Below are 18,678 nucleotides of genomic sequence, written 5' to 3' on the forward strand. Positions count from 1 at the left end.
GTATATATAAAAAAGAACTATGTTTAAATATCAATACACTCATTTCCTTTTCTTTGTAAGGAAGTGGATTTCATTCATAGGGCCTAGAATTTCTTATTGGACAAGAACCTAGTTTTCAATCCGCTGAATTATTCATCCAATCAATTCCATTGCTGATACGAAATAAAGACACAGTAGAATCTATCTTCATCCGCAGCCAATATTTTAATACTCAACGTTTCTTTCATGATTCTTCGAATATCATATACATTCCCAATGAAATTTTAAAAGTTTAAGGATTTAGATATAGATATAGATATAGATAGATGGTTCTATTATGATATAGATATATTATAGTCAAAACATGAGAATTTGAACAAACAAATAAAAGTGTATAATATATTAATCAATTACAGTTCTTTGATGTTTTATTATTATTGTCGAAGACATTGTGTAAACAGGAACTTTTTTTTTTATTGGATAACGTAAGGAAATCAAAGCAAGATAAGAACAATATAACAAAACAAAAGTAATAAAAAAAATAAAAAGAAGAGGAAGATAACTTTTTGCATAACAGAACTAACTATAATCTAACTTATGGTTGGTCTTGATACAATTGAGAAGGAAAGATGGTAGACGGCGAATATATTGCTGATGATGTTGTTGTTGGTACTTGATCCCATAATGTACCCATCATTGAAGTTTGATTTGATAACAAATCCATGGTTGAATGTTCATCCATTGATAGACCCAAAGATGCACCTGGTAAACAAGATACTTCCAAGGTAGTCATACCATATATTTCCTGTTGTTCCTGATGTTGGTAGAATGGATGATTTTGTTGTTGTTGTTGTTGTTGTTGTTGTTGTTCATTGATAGAAGATGGAGGAGCTGTGACCGAATGAGGAGACAAAGAAGATGAACAATAATAGGACGGTGATGATGATTGATCTGATGGAATAATAATAGGAGGTGACTGAATCCAAGGATCATCTGATAGTGTCATTCGATGTAATGGTGATGAAGGCAAAGACAAAGATGATGGGGATGATGGTCTAGAAGATACTGTGTGTCGACGATGTGTTTGACGAAGAGTAGTAGTTGCATTTGTGCTGGAGGAGGTTGTAGATGAAGGAGAATGAGAGGACGTCATATAAGGATGATGTAAAGATAATCCACTAGATCTTGCATCCATGGTATTTGAACCCGATAATGATAAACGATGATGTGATGTGTTTCGAAGTTGCTGATGGGAGCGTCGTAATCGTAATGAACGTTGTGCACCACCTGGAGAAGAAGTATCAGCAATAATAGAAGCATTTGTTGATAAGGATGAAGCCGAAGAAGATGATCCAAGAGGAGGAGTTGGTATCATGGGTGAAGTATCAGAAGAAGATTGATATATTGTTGATGGCATTGTGGTATCCAGAATAAGTGATGGGCGTATTGTATGACGGATATGGGATGAGGGTATGGGCGATGATGTCGATGGTGGTACATATTGAAGTTGAGATGAACTGTCCAAATTGAGATGATTCGTTTGATGCAAGTTCCCAGGTTGCTGAAATAAAAATTGAGTTGGTAAAGAGGTTGGAGGAGCATAACCAAACGTTTGGATTTTATTTGGATCGATGGGTATAGAACTCGATGGATCAAGTTGTTCTAACGAAACTGATGATGATGAAAACGGTGACGACGTCGGCTGTGATGATTTTTGTTGGAATCTTGGTGGCTGGTCTTGACGTTCAACTCTTTGTTTCGCTTTTCCTGATGAAGATCTTATTTCTGATCCAGTCGATTTCATAAGTGTGGAGTCTGCTTTCAGTAGTGACGCATTTTCAGTAATATGGAGTTCAATGGCGGGAGTCCTTGTAATCAATTGCTGTATCATTTTCTTCACCTTGTTATCGTTTGTTTGTTGATACATGAGTTGAACTGTCCAAGATGCAGTCAAATAATGAATAATCTGTTGAATTCCACGGAAAGAATAATGTAAACAAGCCACCGTATGGTCCCGAAGTAGCATTTCCACTATATTGACAATAGCATTGGCTTCCTGTAACAAGACCTCCTTGACATGATCCTTATCCATTTTCAATATTTCTTTTTTGCTGACAGGGATAATATTTCCATTGACATTGCTGTCGTTGTTGTAGATGAGATCCAAAGCAATTGATCGATACAATAAAATATTACTGAAATGATAAGCTAAGAATAAAAAGTTGACCCGACCACGAGCAGGTTCCTTCCATAACTGTAATTCTGTTCCTAAAGATTTCATATGCTGTTGTAATTGTTGCAAGTGATCATCCATACTCTGTTGATGTTGTTGACTTGATCGACCATTATATTTTCGTTGTAGATACTGTAATACCGCACCTTGACCTTTCATCACCAGGATCATCCAATGGAAGTAAAGAGTTGTATCATGTTGTTCCTTTGAGTTTTTTTCATCATCCAAAAGATTTGGTAATTCCACAGTGCTTTCATCTACTGGAAAATTAACAGGTGTTCCATGTTCCGTACTACAAAAATAATAAAATCATATAAAATTGATGTCAACATTATATATATATATATATATATATATTATAATTATTACCTCATCAAAAGATCATAAATATAGGCGGTCCAAAAGATACGTCTTCTTTGTTCGGCTAAGATAGGATGGACTTGACAATTAGGAGAAAGTGGACGAGATAGACCCAGATCTTTGCACATGCGAACCACCAAATCAAAATAAAGTCGAGTACGAAAAAAGAAACCAGGACGTTGAACCAATTCTTGATATTTGATGATCAATAAAAGTGCTTGAATTGTCGATAGTCGAGGAGCATCCGTATAAAGTTCCACCAAGGAGATAGCATCTTTATAGTATTTGAATCCAGGAGAGACTTGGTCTGTAGATAAAGGAGAATCAGAGATCAAAGTAGAAACACGATCCATATCAACCCATTGTTCAGCAACAGCATACATGGCCTTCAATAGTAATGGACTTGTATCGGATAGATGCAAGAGGAAGGATTCACGATGAATCATAGGAAAGTAAGGATGTACATGAGTAAAATAGACTGAAAGTAAGTGTGGATTGATGAATGTATCTGGTAAAATAGCTGCATCCGGTTTTCTGGGTTCATTGTCCAAGGTAGTCATCTTGTCAAACGTAGCAGGGATTCGATCAAGGCGTGCATTCCAATCATTGGTATAATATGGTTGTCCTATTGAGCTGCAACTAAATTTTTCTAGTCAACAAAACAAAACATTAAACAAACAAATAAATAAAGCTCTTTTTTTTTTTTTAAGTTACCTATTGGTTTCAATAACGGTATTGGGATATTGTTCACTTGTTGACGACAACGTTGATCCACGATAGGTTCAGCTGATAAGAAATCCACCACCTTCTCTAAAGCACGTAATCGTTGCTCTACGGAACTTGTATAAGGTTTTAAATAAGTACATACAATGGAGAGCTTCTGACAACGAGCACAAGGATTTTCACCATTACACTTGAGCTAGAATAAAAAAGAAAAAAAAAAGTTAATAAAATTTTGATTGTTGCACTTATCTGAGTTAAAAAAGTATATAATATATTGTGGGTAGAATTAAATCCAATACTGAAACTTGACGAGTCAAAGTAAGAATATAAGCTTAACCAAAATAACTTTATGCCGCCTTTACCTTTTTCTTTTTACAATAATCACAGGCGTGATTGGCTTTAGGTCGTTTTTCAGATGAACCACCAGTTTGCTGTTGTTGTCGTTGTCTTTGTTTTCGAGACTTGGTTGTTGCTACAATTGATGATTCATTGAGAAGAGTGTTGCCGTCGTTCTCCATGCTGACATACTGCGATGCCTCAGTATGTTGAAGGAAGAAGTCAAAAAGAACAAGTAGATATAAAGAGAAGGAAAAAAGAAAAAAAGAGGAAAAAGACTATATATAAAGAATCAATAAGATTATAGAGAATGGAAGGGGTAAAGAAAGAAAGAAAGAAAGAAAGAAAGAAAAAAAAAAGTCAAACCAGGGAAGAAAGAAAAAAAAATAACATGCGGACAATAAAAAAAAAAAGAAAACTCTATACTTCCACAATCTTTTTATTTGAATGAATGATATATATATATACACAATATGATGTTCTATACTAATGATCTTCTGACTTGGCAAAACCTTGATGTACGGCGCAACATGTGATTCTACTTTTGGTATTATATTGACCTAATACTTGTAAATCCTTGCCTTTGGACGCTACCATTTCCTTGATATCCCAACATTTGATCCAACCTTCTGATGATGTAGATACCAATACAATTGTTCCTTCATTTTCAACTATAGCTACTGTCTTGACTCGGTAGTCATGTGCTTTGACTATTTCAGATATACAATCACCAGTTGTCACATCCCACATTCGGATTGTCTTATCTTCATGTCCAGAAATAAGATATTCCTTGTCATCCACGGTACAATAGCACGCATCATGAAATTTAGATCGATGTTCCATAGATTGTTTTACTTCAGCATCCTATATAAAAATCATATTAGTATAAAATTCCTTTTTCTTTTTCTTTTTTAATATAAACTTCAACTTACCGAAACGTTGTAAACCTTGAGATTCCGATCAAACATGATAGCATATTGATCACCTTTTTCATTCCATAATACTTTCATCCCTTCACCTGAGAACAACAACAACAACAATAATAATAATAATGAGAGACTATTCAAGTTTTTTTTTTTTTTTTTTTTGATATTTCTTGTCATTTAAATTGGTTTACCATGTAATTTGTTCACACTTGCTTTTTTTGCCGTCATAAGATTCCAAACAATGACTGTACGATCAACTGATACAGATAATGCAATCTTTCCAGTTGGATGAATCGCCAAAGAATTGACACGACCTTTGTGACCTTTGAGTGTTTTCAAATATTCCCAATCTTTTGTTCGCCACAGACAAATAGAATGATCTTCACTTGCTGTTAACATGAATTTTCCATAAAACTTGATATCAGTAATATCACCTTGGTGATGTCCACCCAATGATCCATATTCCTTTCGTTTCTTAATATCATACAATCGAATGATTTCGTCTGTGCTTCCTGATGCAAGAAAGTGACCACCGATCCCAACTGTGCGAATCAAACCTGTATGTGCTGGTACAATAAAAATAGGTGCCAATGTCAATGAACGTCGTTTCTATATAGTTATAAAAAATAAGCAAGGAAACAATGAGATCTATAGAAACAGTAACAAATAATCATTCTTTTTTTTTTTTTTTACCTTATCTGTTTTGGTTTCAGTCCAATAACAATTGATACCATAAAGAATACGTTCATAAGTGCCTGTAATGATACGAAAATCTTCGTCGCCTTCTGCTTTTTCAATAGATTTACTTAGGAGAGAAGTCAAGGTCGATTTAGTGTCCAAAAGTTGTTTTTTTGTTGGTGGCGTATCATTTTCCTCCTGGGAATAAGTTCGTTTTTTGGTGGTAGACATGAATTAAAATGTTGATCGATCACTGTCAAAAGAAAACAAAGAAGAATAGAAAAAAAAAAAAAAAAGAAATAAAAATATTTTATTGGTGGCTGTTGCCCAATGAAGGTGTAAGCGGTGTTCCAAAACAAAAAAGTTCTTCCTAAAAGAGTCAATATAGAGTTAGGTGTGTACACTTTATTCAATACTGGTTTTTTCCGTTCGCTTGGCGGGTGGCAGGATTTTTTTAACGTGCAAATAAAAAAAGTTGACGTGCAAATGAATTGTGGCACACGTGAATCATTTTTCTACCTCACGCCAAATGGTTTTTTAATACACGCCAAATGGTTTTCTGGCACACGCCAACCGTTTTCATGGTGCACGCAGATGATTTCTAGTACACGCATGTGTGTAACTGTTTTGCGACAAATGTAAATGGATTTATGAGACAACTTTGATTTTTGGATGATTTTTGGATGCCAGCAAAAAAAAAAAAAAAAAAAAAAAAAAAGAGGCATCGTTGTGTCAAAAACGACAAATTGAGCGACAACTTTGATTTTTGGATGATTTTTGGATGATTTTTGGATGCCAGTAAAAAAAAAAAAAAAAAAAAAAAAAAAAAGAGGCATCGTTGTGTCAAAAACGACAAATTGAGCGACAATTTTGATTTCTGGATGATTTCTGGATGATTTTTGGATGATTTTTGGATGATTTTTGGATGATTCTTGGATGCCAGCAAAAAGATCAAGTTTGTCGCTCAATTTGTCGTTTTTGACACAACGATGCCTGGCATCCAAGAATCATCCAAAAATCATCCAAAAATCATCCAGAAATCATCCAGAAATCAAAATTGTCGCTCAATTTGTCGTTTTTGACACAACGATGCCTCTTTTTTTTTTTTTTTTTTTTTTTTTTTTTACTGGCATCCAAAAATCATCCAAAAATCATCCAAAAATCAAAGTTGTCGCTCAATTTGTCGTTTTTGACACAACGATGCCTCTTTTTTTTTTTTTTTTTTTTTTTTTTTACTGGCATCCAAAAATCATCCAAAAATCAAAGTTGTCTCATAAATCCATTTACATTTGTCGCAAAACAGTTACACACATGCGTGTACTAGAAATCATCTGCGTGCACCATGAAAACGGTTGGCGTGTGCCAGAAAACCATTTGGCGTGTATTAAAAAACCATTTGGCGTGAGGTAGAAAAATGATTCACGTGTGCCACAATTCATTTGCACGTCAACTTTTTTTATTTGCACGTTAAAAAAATCCTGCCACCCGCCAAGCGAACGGAAAAAACCAGTAAAAAATGATGGAATTCAAAGAATAAGATGTCGCAAAAATAGGAAATAAAATATCGTAAGGATAGAAAATAAATGACGGGGTAGAAAAGAGAGGGTTGTCGCATAATCCAAATTGAGGGTAGATTAAGAAAAAGAACAAGAAGAAAAGGAGTGATAGTAGTTCCATTGAGTATTTTGAATAACAGAAAATGAAATATTATTTAGTCAACATATCCATTTTTTTTATATTTATTTCAAATTACCTGTAGAGAAGCATTAAATGCGTCCTCCGAAGAGGCGATAACATAGTTTAATATGTTGCTGTTACAGGTTGATATTCACTTTGAATTGGAAACACCAAGAGAGATTTCAAAAAGAAAAAGAGAAAAAGAGAATGATTAATATACTGTATCATCATCATCATCATCATCATTAAAAGAAACTTACTATTGATGCAAGCAAAGAAAAGAAGGAAGTCCAATAAGTATATATATAAAAAAAAGCAAATGGACCTAAAGGCCCGTCTTGATGCTTGTGAAGTTGTAGTCCAGAAAAAAAAACTTGTATTTGGTATGGATGTATATAAAGGTCTTGTGTGCTTGTAAATTGGTTTAAAAGTTGATATCAAAATAGATAAAGAAATTAAAAGAAAAAGAAAAAAAAAGAAAAAGGAAAAAAAAAGAGAAAAAAGAAACAGAAAAAAAAAGAAAAATAAAATAGCACTTTTTTATATCTCTCACTTGATCAAGGAATAAAATAAACCAGGCAAAAATATCTCAGAAGAAAAAAAAAGAACTATTATGCAAATTTACATTCGTTATCGATCGATCGAATGTATCAGTTGATGAAAATAAACAAAGAAGACCCGAGTAAATGTATTTTTTTTTTTTAAAAAAAAGAAAGGAACTATTATGCAAATTCACATCAACATCACAAGATATGAATATTACATTAGTATACCCCTGTCTTAACTGAATATAAAAAATATAGTTCTTTCGTTTTTAAATATGGCCTGTTGAAAAGAATCAGCTAACAATCAGTCATCAATCATCAATCATCAATCAATGACATGCTCTACCGACATCTCTAGAGCGATATCTGAAAAAGTGGTAATGCGACATCCATTTTGGGAAAGTACGATTTTTTATTTTGATAACATCACGAAAAGCATTTTCTTGTGACCCGACAAAAAACTTTGAAAACACTGTATGTATTTTTTTTTTTATTATATATGTATAAAAAAGATATGTAAGATAATAATAATATAAAAAGAATAAAAAAAAAATCTATGACACAAAATTGGAGAAAGAGATAGGGAGGTAAATTCTATTGTTGAATGGCAGTAGGGAAAGGAGGAGGGGCAGAATCCTTGGGGAATAATTTATCGCCTTTCTTCTTGACAGCATCCTTGATTTTGACAAATTGATCATCAAAACCAGGTACAGAACCCTTGATATATAATAGATCCAATTCAGTATCTACCTTGATCACTTCCAAGTTTTGTACCGTTACACTTTCACCACCCAATCGACCAGCCATTTTCTTTCCTTTGAACACTTTACTAGGCCACTATTAAAACAAAAAACATCCGTATATTAGTTTTTAAATATATATATATATTATTTTAACTTACCTTGCGTTGACCAGTAGAACCAGCAGAACGATGTGACAAGGAATGACCATGAGAAGCAGGTAAACCACCAAAATTCCATCGTTTCATCACACCAGCAAACCCTTTACCAATACTATATAATATAATAATAATAAAAAATCAATCACTTTTTTTCCCCTTATATTACCATTTTTCTTCTTTTCTAAACTTACGAAGGAGCAGTAACATCTACATATTGACCGACAATATAATGGTTGGCTTTCAGAGGAGTACCAATGGGCAAAACAGCATCATTAGATACACGAAATTCCAAGAGTTTTTGTCGTAAAGGAACACCGAGTTTGTTGAAATGTTCTTTCATAGGTTTACTAGCACTTTTTTCTTTCAAAGGACTGCAACCTACTTGTAAAGCAGTATAACCATGTTTGTTGTCATTACGTACGTCAGTCACAATCACATCTTCCAGCTATTATCATTATCGTTGTCCATATTGAATATAAAATAAAATAGAATAAACAAAAAGAATGTGAGATGATCCTTTTTTTTTTTTTTTTTACGATTCAATCTTTCTAATGTTATACATACCTGTAAAATAGTAACGGGAATACGTACACCTTCGGCAGTCCAAGTAGATGTCATACCCTTCTTCTTTGCAATAACACCAGTTCGTATAGAATTGGGAGACCAAGTTGGTTCAGTAGTGGTGGTAGAAGTAGCAGCTTGTTGATGTATCAAACTAGTATGAAAAGCAGCAGCTACTTGTCGTCCAGGTAATAAAGGACTAGTCCATTTACCTAATAAAGATTGTGTGAATAACTTCAATGACATGATCAATCGATAGATATAAAAAAAAAAAGTAGAGAGAAAAGAAAAAAAAAAATATATAATTCCTGTTTTTTTTTTTTTTGGAGAGGGATATATTTTTACACACCGACAAGAAGGGGGAGTGCCAGACTTGGAAGCAAAATTAGTGAGATGTAATGTGGCTTGGGCTCAAGACTTCAATACGAAATATGAAAATCATGCAGACGCTCATTATCGAAAAAAAGCAAAGGGCAAAAAAATAAAATAAAACGTATAATAAAAAAAATATGTTGAATAAATATATATATCAATCATTATTATATATATATATATACAAATCAATCCCCTCAAAACAAAATAGATGATTACTTTGTATGGTATTATGAGGCTTTCTATTTTTACAGAGCATTTACTGTATGTCATCCATAGAACTCATTATCATTATAAATCCGTCATCATTGAATCATCCTAGGAAATTTTGTCTTTACTTTAATCTTTTTGATATCAAAAACATGCCAATGAAAAGCTATATTGTGTAGCTATTAGATACAGATAGATGAAAAAATTCTTTATTTTCATGGTTGATTATAGGTCTACATTCATTCTTATGTATGATGGTAAATGAATAGCTAATAGTATCTATGGATGATGATAGTTAATATCATTTCTTTTTGATTGGTATCAATTTCCCACCATTTTCTACAATTGAACTTGACGATTTATCATTAGATCTTCAAGGGAAAATAATCTCCCGAATGATCTTAAACCTTTTTCCCTAAAGATTTTTCCAAACTTTGATGGAAATCCGAGGTACCAATATAGAAATAAAAAAAAATAAAAGGTACTGAATTAATGTAAATATAAAAATATATAAATAATGATAAGTATATCATTAGGATGGTAAATTTCTCTAGTTGTTAATAGATGATGGTGATTGATTTTACACTATCAAGCTCTCATGGCAATGAGAAATTATGCTTTTTACGCTATTATATTTTAAGATCCGCCTAGTGAGAAGTGTTAAACGTTTCACTTGCCCTTTCCCTTATTTTCAAGTTTTTCTTTTCTTTTTCTTTTTTCTTCTTCTTCTTTTTATTTATTTATTTATTATTTTTTTTTTTTTTTTTTTTGGTATTGCTACTATCTATTAGAAATGTACGGTCAACGTTTTGCCATGTCTCTTGGTAACAAGCAAACAATGCAAACTTTTCCAACGAAAGTCTATCGTTCTCGAAACTTTATCTTGGGACGCGTATCTTCCGAATCAACAGCAACCTCAACAGTAAGAAGAACTTGGAATACAACTACCTTTTCTCTACGTGAATATACTACACAACAACAACAAGATAATGTGACTTCAGCTCCCAAGAAGAAACTATTTCAAAAAGGCAAATGGATTCGACGCGGTTTACTTGCTTCTGCCATAGTTGGTGTAGGGACTCTTGCGTATATTTTGCAACAGGATAAGGAATATCTCGAAAGTGCAATACAACAAGCTCATGATAATGTACCTCCTCTTGCACTTCATCCTGATACTGGTGGAAAGAAGAATTTACCTGTGGTATCTCATCAATTGGATGACAATCCGTTAGAAGAAGACAAACCTAGGTTGGTCATTGTTGGAAGTGGATGGGGTGCAGTCTCAGTGCTCAAGTCCTTGGACAAAGACAAATACAATGTTACAGTGATTAGTGAAAACAACTACTTCTTATTCACTCCATTACTACCAAGTGCCACAGTTGGAACCTTAGAACTTCGGTAAGTTCATTATAAATTTCTTTTTTTTTTTTATTGGAACAATTGATACTAATCACTATTATTATTTATATATAGGTCATTATTGGAACCCATTCGAAAAATAGCGGCACGTGTACAAGGTCATTTCCTAGAAGGCAAAGCTGTGGATGTAGATATTGACAACAAGTTAGTGGAAGTGGAAAGGGTGAAACATAATGGAGTACCATTGGAGAATGAACGATACTATGTACCTTACGACAAATTGGTGATAGCTGTAGGAGCAACTAGTATCTCTCATGGTGTAGAAGGATTGGAACATACATTGCCACTTAAAACTATTGTAGATGCTATCAACATCCGACGAAAAATCATGAACAATGTTGAACAAGCTGCTTTACCAACAACAACACCTGAAGAACGTAAAAGATTATTGTCATTCGTAGCAGTAGGTGGGGGTCCCACTAATGTGGAAGTCGCTGCTGAGCTATCGGATTGGATTGAAGAAGATTTTGTGAAATGGGTAAGAAAAGGAAAAAAAAATACTTGTGTTGTTATACAAATGTTTTTTTTTACAAATATATGTTTATATTGTAGTTCCCCAAATCAATGCGACCAGATGTGTCAGTGACGATTATTCAATCAAGGGATCATATTCTGAATACATTTGATCATGAAATTAGTAATTATGCAGAAAATCGATTCAAACGCAAGAAAATTAATGTGGTGACAAATTCTCGGGTGGAACGTATTGAAGATGGCAAAGTGATATATAGACGCAAAAGTCCTGATTCTGATTCCTCCGAACTTGTTGAAATACCTTTTGGTCTTTGTTTATGGGCTACTGGCATTGGTATGAAGAGGAAAATAAAAAAAAGAATATATAATAAATGTATATGCATGTGTATGTTTTGATACTAATATATGTATATATATGAATGATTAGCAATGACATCGTTTACAAAGAATTTAGCTGAACAATTGGATGCTCAACGTCATCAACGTGTATTATGGACTGATGAATATTTACGTGTCAAGGGTATTCCAGATCATTCTATTTTTGCTCTTGGTGATTGTGCAAGTATTCAAAATCCTAAACTAGTGAATCGTATTATTGAACTCTTCGAACGAGCTGATAAGTAAGTAAGAAAGAAAAAAAAAAACATACTTTGCTTTACTGACATTTTATAATTATTTATTAGAAATCATGATGGTATGTTAACAATGGAAGAATTTGCTCATGTTGTTAAATATATCTCTCGACGTTATCCTTTGACAAAACAACATTTGGGACAATTGGTGGAAATGTTTGATACTTATGACAAGGATAAAAATGGACTTTTGGATATGGATGAAATGCGAACTTTACTTCAAGACGTTGATAGTAAAATGACTCATTTACCTGCAGTAAGTTTTGTTTGATTTATATTATATATATATATAAAGAAATTAATTTATTTTATGAATATATATATTATATTATAGACGGCTCAAGTAGCATCACAACAAGGTAATCATTTAGGTCATTATCTCAATGTCTTGGCTAAAGAAAAAGGGGATGAAGATAAGACAAATGCACAAGTAAATCCTTTTGATTACAAGCATTTGGGTGCATTAGCATATTTGGGCAATACGGCAGTTGGTGAATTTAATACTGGTACACCTGGTGGATTCAAAATGCTTGGTGGATTATGGGCTCTTTATTTATGGCGTAGTGTCTATTGGAGTGAACAAGTTAGTCTTAGAACTCGTCTCAATTTAAGTATTGATTGGACTAAAACTGGATTATTTGGTCGCGATATTTCAAGTATTTGATATTTATTTTTTTTTTTTTCATTATGAATAAAGAAAAAAATCTCTCTTCTTTTATTATCATTGAAAAGGCACCGGTTGAAATCTAAAAAAGGAAACCGTTTGGTGATACGAAAAAATGGCCCTTTTTTGTTTTCAAGGTCTGATGACTTTTTATTTTTTTTAGGTATATATAAAAAAAAAAAAAAAAAAAAACTCCCTTAGTTCTTTTTTTTCTTTTTGGCCTGCATTATATTTTCTTTCTCTTTCTTTCTTTCTTTATCTTTTTTTTCCCTTTTTTGTCAATGTGAAAAAAAATTATATTAATTTTTATATTATTTATTCCCTTTTTTATTTCTTTATATATATAACACACTCTTCATGTCACTCTTTCTTTCATCAAATAAACCTCGTTCATTACATCGACCAATTACAACATCAATTAACAATGACAATAACGTTACATCATTAGAACACTCTCTAGATGAATGGTTTAGTAGAAGCAACAGTAGTCAATCAACAGAAACCTTAAACGATGGTGCTTCAATTACTAGTACTACTTCTACTATTACCACAACCAATTGTCCTTGTTGTCAATCAATACAATGTGATTCTTGGAGAAATATACGTAAAATGATTCGAAAATTGGAAACCGAAACTCGATTAGCAGCAGGTACTCCTTTATTGTTTCTATATAGTTGTACAATAATACTGATCTATTATTTATATTTTTATAGAAATTGGACAATCTTTGCTACAAAAGAACGATGTTTATTTAATGGAATCTAATCAACTAAAAGAACGGGTAAAAAAAAATAAAACAAAAAAAATAATAAAAAAAAATAAAAATGAAATAGGAGGAATGGGGAGGTAGGAATGGTGGGGGGGGGAGAGAGAGATAGGTTTATGTGTAACCGTTTTTTTTTATTATTTATTCTTTTGTAGTTTGAACAATGTCAAGAAAGAAAACAAGAATTAGAAATATCTTTGGATGAAACTGAAAGATTTGCACAACAATTACATCGAGAAAAAGATAAATGGATGTGGCAATATGAAAAATCAGAAAAGGTTTATATTTAATATATATTATATTGTTTTTTTTTTTTTTTTTACTTACTTAAATAATATGCTTTTAAATAGATATTGAATGAATCAGTAGCGGATTTGGAAAATACAAACAATAAATGTGCTGCATTGACTGAAGAACTAGAACGTACAAAATCTGAACTAGAAAAATTACAACTCTTTAAAGTCAAATCTCATCAATTTGATTCTCGTGAAGATACTTTACAATCAAAGGTAAATAAATAAATAATAATAATATTCATATATCAAATAATTCTTTCTTTTATTTATATATATATATATATATATATATATATATATTTTTAGCTTGAAGATACAACTCAAGAATTAATTATTTCAAGAAAAAACGAAATGGTTTTGGAATCTAAATACAAAAAACTTATGGCTCGTTATGGTAAATAATTATGATTCTTATTATTATTAGTACTACAATGAATACAACATATAAATTCTAATTTTTTTTTCTTTATTTTTATTAGAATCCTTATCCTATTCTTCTCAAGATACGAATAAACCAACTTTGAAAACAAAATTCAATATCAAGGTACTATTTTTTTATTTCTTTTTGAATACTTTTATACTAATCTCTTCTCTTTCTTTTTTTTTTTTTTTTTAGTCATTATCTACTATTACCACTCCAACTGTAGCTGATATTCAACGTGCTACAACTGATGAATTACATGCTTTTATCAATGAACTTTTATCAACAAATACAAGTCTCAAAAATGAATTATTAAATACTACAGCACGACTAGAAGATGCAAGGAATGAAGCTGCTTCTCTTCAAGATCAAGATATGAACATGGGGAAAGGTATCACCAAATCTACAAAAAAAGCCAACAATAAGTCAAATTCAAATGTACGACACTCCACCTTTACAAACAATCAAACTACTTCTAGCACTACTATCATCAATAATGACTCTCGATCAAGACGACATCGCTCAACTTCAACTCGAATGCCTAGATCAAAATCAGTTCGAGATGGTCTCAAATCTTCTTCCTCTTCTTCTATGCGATCTTCCACTTCTCCCATACCTCAAACAACAACATCTACACCTGTAGTACATCATCATTATCATTATTATTTACGACAACGCAAACAAAGTGATACCCTTGATGAAGAACCCAATCAGGATATTGTACCAACTTTATGTCGCGATCAACACTGTGATGATCTAAAATTACCTACGCCTTTTCCTTCCTCTATGCATACCAAATCAACAGCAAAAGATGAATCTAATTTTGGAATGATATCACCCATCACTCTCAGTAATATCGACAAAACTCATAACCATTACCATCATCAAGACGCGGAAGAAATACAACAGATCAATACTCTGGATGATACCTTTGTTCTCTCTCCAAGCTCTTCTGCCCCTGTATCGACAACTGAAAGACCTGTTATTATAACCGATCTTCATCAACAAACAATACCACTATCTCAATCACCACCACTGACCACCTTACCAGAAACGCCTTCATCATTCACCCCTTACACTACACTTTTGAATCAAGCTCGTGCAGTATTACAACGTCTTCAATCAACAGATACTCGAACCTTGAATCGTCGACTACAGCGTGCTTTTGATATCACGGAACTTAGCAATATGAGTAACGCTATTTTACAAAATATCGTGACTGACGTGGATACTATGGATGCAAGATTTATCTGGCTGGCTCCGGATGAAAACAATAACGGTAACAATGATGATCCCAGCATGATCAATGAAAAGGCATCTGATGGACGACAGTCATATACTTTTTCTTTCTTGGTGAATGAATTTTTCTGTATGGTACAACTGTTACAAGAACTTTTACAAGAAATTGGTCAACTGTCCATCACTATCAATCATCTCCAAGTAGCTTATGTGAAAAAAGTGGAAGAAAATGAAATACGCGTGCAACAAGAAGTGATGGAAAAATATCAACAGATTACTAGTCAACAACAAACCTCCAGTAACGATACCACGTCATCTCTTTTACCAGCAACAAATCCATCTATTGAATCATCTGCACCATCTCATCTATCATCTACACCCATTCATTGGCTAGCCTCCTTATTCACTAGCAACAATGTCAACACATCAACGACAACAACAACAACAACAACAACTGACTATGTGACACTACTTTCTCATCATTCATCAGGACATTTACATCCAACCACTACTACGTCTCAACAAACTGAAAGACATCCAGATAAAAAGAACATTCATACCAATCATCATCATCATTATCCGCATACTTCATATCCTTTGGACAATAATAGCAATATTAAAGGTGGAAGACATCATCCATTTTGGCCATCTATCTCTTTGATTCTGGACGAATTAAGGCGATCATCCATGATTGGCTCTTCTTCTTTGGATAGGGAATGGTATTGGACTTGCTCAGATGGTCTTTCTGCTTCTTGGTTAGAGAACAAAGATTATTGATACTTATATTAATTCTAGTTAAAATTAGATACTATTATTATTATTATTATTTTACTTATTCTTTATTTTGTATATATTATTCTTCTTCATTAAATAATAAAAACATCTTTTACATACATTACCTTTTTTGCGGTACTTGAATCAATGTTGGTGACGAAAAAGAATAAGGATGATTTGCCATCATCTTTTGTTTCTCTCTCTCATTGGGAAAAGGGGTACAAATTTGAACCCAGTCTGACTGTGAATTGTTTTTTTTTGTTTTTATTATTTTTTTCTTCTCATTTTCTTTTTCTCCTTTCCCTTGTTACATTATCTTCTTTATCCTATACAATGTTGAGAAGCCATACTGAATCTCAAGCTCGTCGACCTATTTATAACGATCCTTGGAAGAGACGAGAAGCTTGGAGATCTCACCAAATTTTCTCAAAGTCCAACAACTTTAGAACTCTTTTCCCCGGTTTAGGTTATGCAACTGTTGCCTTTGCTGTTTACTGTACTTATGAACACTTCTTCCTCAAGGACAAGAAACACCATTAAAGACAACAATCTCATCTACACTTATCATATTCACAATCACTTTCCAATGACCTTTATAAGGGATACAAGTTGTATTTATATTCACAAGGTATTTTTTTTTATTTTTTTTTCTTTTTTTATTTTTGGAAGAAATATTCTTACTGGATACTTATTTTATCTTTGTTTTCTTTTATTATATCAGTAGAATCCCCTCGTTTCGTATTTTCTCTCTCTCTTTTTTTCTTTTTTTTTACATATACAGTATACGAAATACACGCACTCTTCCTCTTATTTGTTTATTGTTTTACACTACTTATTTCAATAAAAAAAATGATGTTTTAACTCCATCTATTTTGTTTTATTATCAACCAATCACTTTATCTATTTCATTTTTATTTTATATATAATTATGATGATCATTTTTTATTGTGGATCCATTATATAGTTTATTCACTTTAAATTGAGACAAAGAGTAATACTGTTTTTTTTTCATAAGAATTGACGGAGAGGAATAAATAGTTTGCGTAATTGAATAATATGGGTTACAGGTGAAAAAAAAGTGTGTACCAAAAAAGAGAATATACAAAAATTGAATATGGTGAGTAAGTGGTCGCTTTTTTTTTTTTTTTTTTTGTCAATTGAAACTATCAGTATGCTGGGGGGGGGGGAGTACAGTGAAAATATCTTAGGAAATTGAGTTTATCCGGTTTGTTCAGAAACCGACGCTTTACCTTTTTTTTTTTTTCGTCTCTCTCATTTTTTTTTTATTTCCTTTCTTTCTTTCTTTTTATTTGTTATCCCCAAAGAAAATGTCAACAATCAATGATAACGATACAAAAACTAATGAAGGAAAAGCTCAACATTCTGCTACACCTAAATTGATGCTTCGTACTTATCGACCTACAGATTATGAAGCAGTGCGTGCCCTTTATACTTCTACGTTATTCGCTCTTGTGCCGGAAGGAGTACGACGCAAGTTGTGGAGTGCATCGACGTGGATCATCTGGTTTTTGGGTTATTCTATACTTCTCACGGTAGTGCCCAATTATTTAGTCAAGATGGTATTTCCTGGAGTGGACATTGAAACAAGTTATTGGATCAAACTACTCAAGTTGGTGTTAACTTTTGTCTGGGCCATGGTTGGTTTTAGTGCCATGTTTATTATCACAGAACGATTTGAAATCACAGATAAAGTAGAACAAGCATTGGCCAATGATCTCAATGATCCTGATTCGGTATATCTTCACTATGAACAAGATGATAATGCCAAGGTGCGTCGACGAAAAGTTTCTACTGAATTGGATGAAGTGATGCCAGGTCATTTTTGGGTTTTATTAGCCAATGAAGAAGTATGTGGTATGGTAGGTCTTGCTCCTGCATCCGATCATCCATTACTTGATCAACGTCCTCATATTCTTCCCATATGGAAACAAGTCATCAAGTCCCTTCATTTACCTATTCCTTTTTCTTCTTCTTCTTCTTCTGTGGATCGACCTGTCATCATTCCTGCTCAACCTCAACATACTGCTACTATTGCTCGATGGGCCATTGCTAATGATTATCAACAATGTGGATTATCTTCTCTTTTGATTCATCGTGTCATGACATGGGCTCAAGAAAATGAATTGACTGATATCTATGCTATTACAAATGAAGTACAAATGGCTGCTGAACAAATCTTACAGAAACGTCATGGATTCCAATTGGTCAAAAAGAATAAAATTGGTTGGTTTGGTCGTTATGAATGTATTTGGAAATGTCATGTAGATGATTGGGTGGAACAAAATAAGAATCATGTCAATTCCAAATTCAAGCCTACTAATCGTACTAGTTAGTTTTAATTTATTTATTTACTTATATTATTTTATATCATCTAGTGTTTAATAAAGAAGAATAGTGTATGTTTTTCATCTTTTTTTTTTTTTTAAAAAAAAAATAATCATTTCTGGATTATGTTAACCGGAGTTTCGGTG

General features: G+C 32.7%; 9 protein-coding genes across 9 annotated transcripts; 4 read left to right on the plus strand and 5 right to left on the minus strand.

Annotated features, from left to right (window-relative positions):
• Positions 1-397: 397 nt before the first annotated feature.
• BX664DRAFT_340463 (fungal-specific transcription factor domain-containing protein) lies at positions 398-4,044 on the minus strand. Its single transcript, XM_051546830.1, has 4 exons — positions 3,658-4,044; positions 3,287-3,491; positions 2,582-3,221; positions 398-2,504 (listed from the first exon to the last, which is right to left on the minus strand). Exons 1-4 carry the CDS (start codon positions 3,811-3,813, stop codon positions 575-577), a joined length of 2,931 nt encoding a protein of 976 aa, XP_051397015.1. The 5' UTR covers positions 3,814-4,044; the 3' UTR covers positions 398-574.
• BX664DRAFT_340466 (WD40-repeat-containing domain protein) lies at positions 4,035-5,491 on the minus strand. Its single transcript, XM_051546831.1, has 4 exons — positions 5,251-5,491; positions 4,749-5,166; positions 4,564-4,649; positions 4,035-4,495 (listed from the first exon to the last, which is right to left on the minus strand). Exons 1-4 carry the CDS (start codon positions 5,464-5,466, stop codon positions 4,118-4,120), a joined length of 1,098 nt encoding a protein of 365 aa, XP_051397016.1. The 5' UTR covers positions 5,467-5,491; the 3' UTR covers positions 4,035-4,117.
• A 66-nt stretch (positions 5,492-5,557) lies between these two features.
• BX664DRAFT_194586 (uncharacterized protein) lies at positions 5,558-6,169 on the minus strand. Its single transcript, XM_051540086.1, has one exon. It carries the CDS (start codon positions 6,069-6,071, stop codon positions 5,751-5,753), a length of 321 nt encoding a protein of 106 aa, XP_051397017.1. The 5' UTR covers positions 6,072-6,169; the 3' UTR covers positions 5,558-5,750.
• A 513-nt stretch (positions 6,170-6,682) lies between these two features.
• Positions 6,683-7,072, minus strand: BX664DRAFT_340475 (uncharacterized protein). The gene has a single exon (XM_051546832.1). The coding sequence runs from the start codon at positions 6,910-6,912 to the stop codon at positions 6,703-6,705; it is 210 nt and encodes a 69-aa protein (XP_051397018.1). The 5' UTR covers positions 6,913-7,072; the 3' UTR covers positions 6,683-6,702.
• An 846-nt stretch (positions 7,073-7,918) lies between these two features.
• On the minus strand, positions 7,919-9,215 carry BX664DRAFT_340477 (translation protein). Its single transcript, XM_051546833.1, has 4 exons — positions 8,923-9,215; positions 8,550-8,803; positions 8,359-8,470; positions 7,919-8,294 (listed from the first exon to the last, which is right to left on the minus strand). The coding sequence occupies exons 1-4, from the start codon at positions 9,163-9,165 to the stop codon at positions 8,052-8,054; spliced, it is 852 nt and encodes a 283-aa protein (XP_051397019.1). The 5' UTR covers positions 9,166-9,215; the 3' UTR covers positions 7,919-8,051.
• Positions 9,216-10,260: 1,045 nt separating this feature from the next.
• BX664DRAFT_285524 (pyridine nucleotide-disulfide oxidoreductase-domain-containing protein) lies at positions 10,261-12,733 on the plus strand. Its single transcript, XM_051541674.1, has 6 exons — positions 10,261-10,899; positions 10,975-11,398; positions 11,473-11,728; positions 11,822-12,014; positions 12,078-12,282; positions 12,361-12,733. Exons 1-6 carry the CDS (start codon positions 10,295-10,297, stop codon positions 12,688-12,690), a joined length of 2,013 nt encoding a protein of 670 aa, XP_051397020.1. The 5' UTR covers positions 10,261-10,294; the 3' UTR covers positions 12,691-12,733.
• Positions 12,734-12,909: 176 nt separating this feature from the next.
• Positions 12,910-16,302, plus strand: BX664DRAFT_340480 (uncharacterized protein). Its single transcript, XM_051546834.1, has 7 exons — positions 12,910-13,339; positions 13,404-13,471; positions 13,612-13,734; positions 13,807-13,965; positions 14,059-14,146; positions 14,232-14,296; positions 14,369-16,302. Exons 1-7 carry the CDS (start codon positions 13,048-13,050, stop codon positions 16,187-16,189), a joined length of 2,616 nt encoding a protein of 871 aa, XP_051397021.1. The 5' UTR covers positions 12,910-13,047; the 3' UTR covers positions 16,190-16,302.
• Positions 16,303-16,480: 178 nt separating this feature from the next.
• On the plus strand, positions 16,481-17,052 carry BX664DRAFT_302222 (NADH-ubiquinone oxidoreductase B12 subunit family-domain-containing protein). The gene is made up of 2 exons (XM_051542419.1): positions 16,481-16,814; positions 16,908-17,052. The coding sequence occupies exon 1, from the start codon at positions 16,520-16,522 to the stop codon at positions 16,724-16,726; it is 207 nt and encodes a 68-aa protein (XP_051397022.1). The 5' UTR covers positions 16,481-16,519; the 3' UTR covers positions 16,727-16,814; positions 16,908-17,052.
• Positions 17,053-17,369: 317 nt separating this feature from the next.
• On the plus strand, positions 17,370-18,610 carry BX664DRAFT_340482 (uncharacterized protein). Its single transcript, XM_051546835.1, has one exon. The coding sequence runs from the start codon at positions 17,515-17,517 to the stop codon at positions 18,538-18,540; it is 1,026 nt and encodes a 341-aa protein (XP_051397023.1). The 5' UTR covers positions 17,370-17,514; the 3' UTR covers positions 18,541-18,610.
• The last annotated feature ends 68 nt before the right edge of the window (positions 18,611-18,678 follow it).

This window comes from Halteromyces radiatus, assembly GCF_025201355.1.
Source record: "Halteromyces radiatus strain CBS 162.75 chromosome Unknown BX664scaffold_8, whole genome shotgun sequence".
NCBI classification, from domain to species: domain Eukaryota; kingdom Fungi; phylum Mucoromycota; class Mucoromycetes; order Mucorales; family Cunninghamellaceae; genus Halteromyces; species Halteromyces radiatus.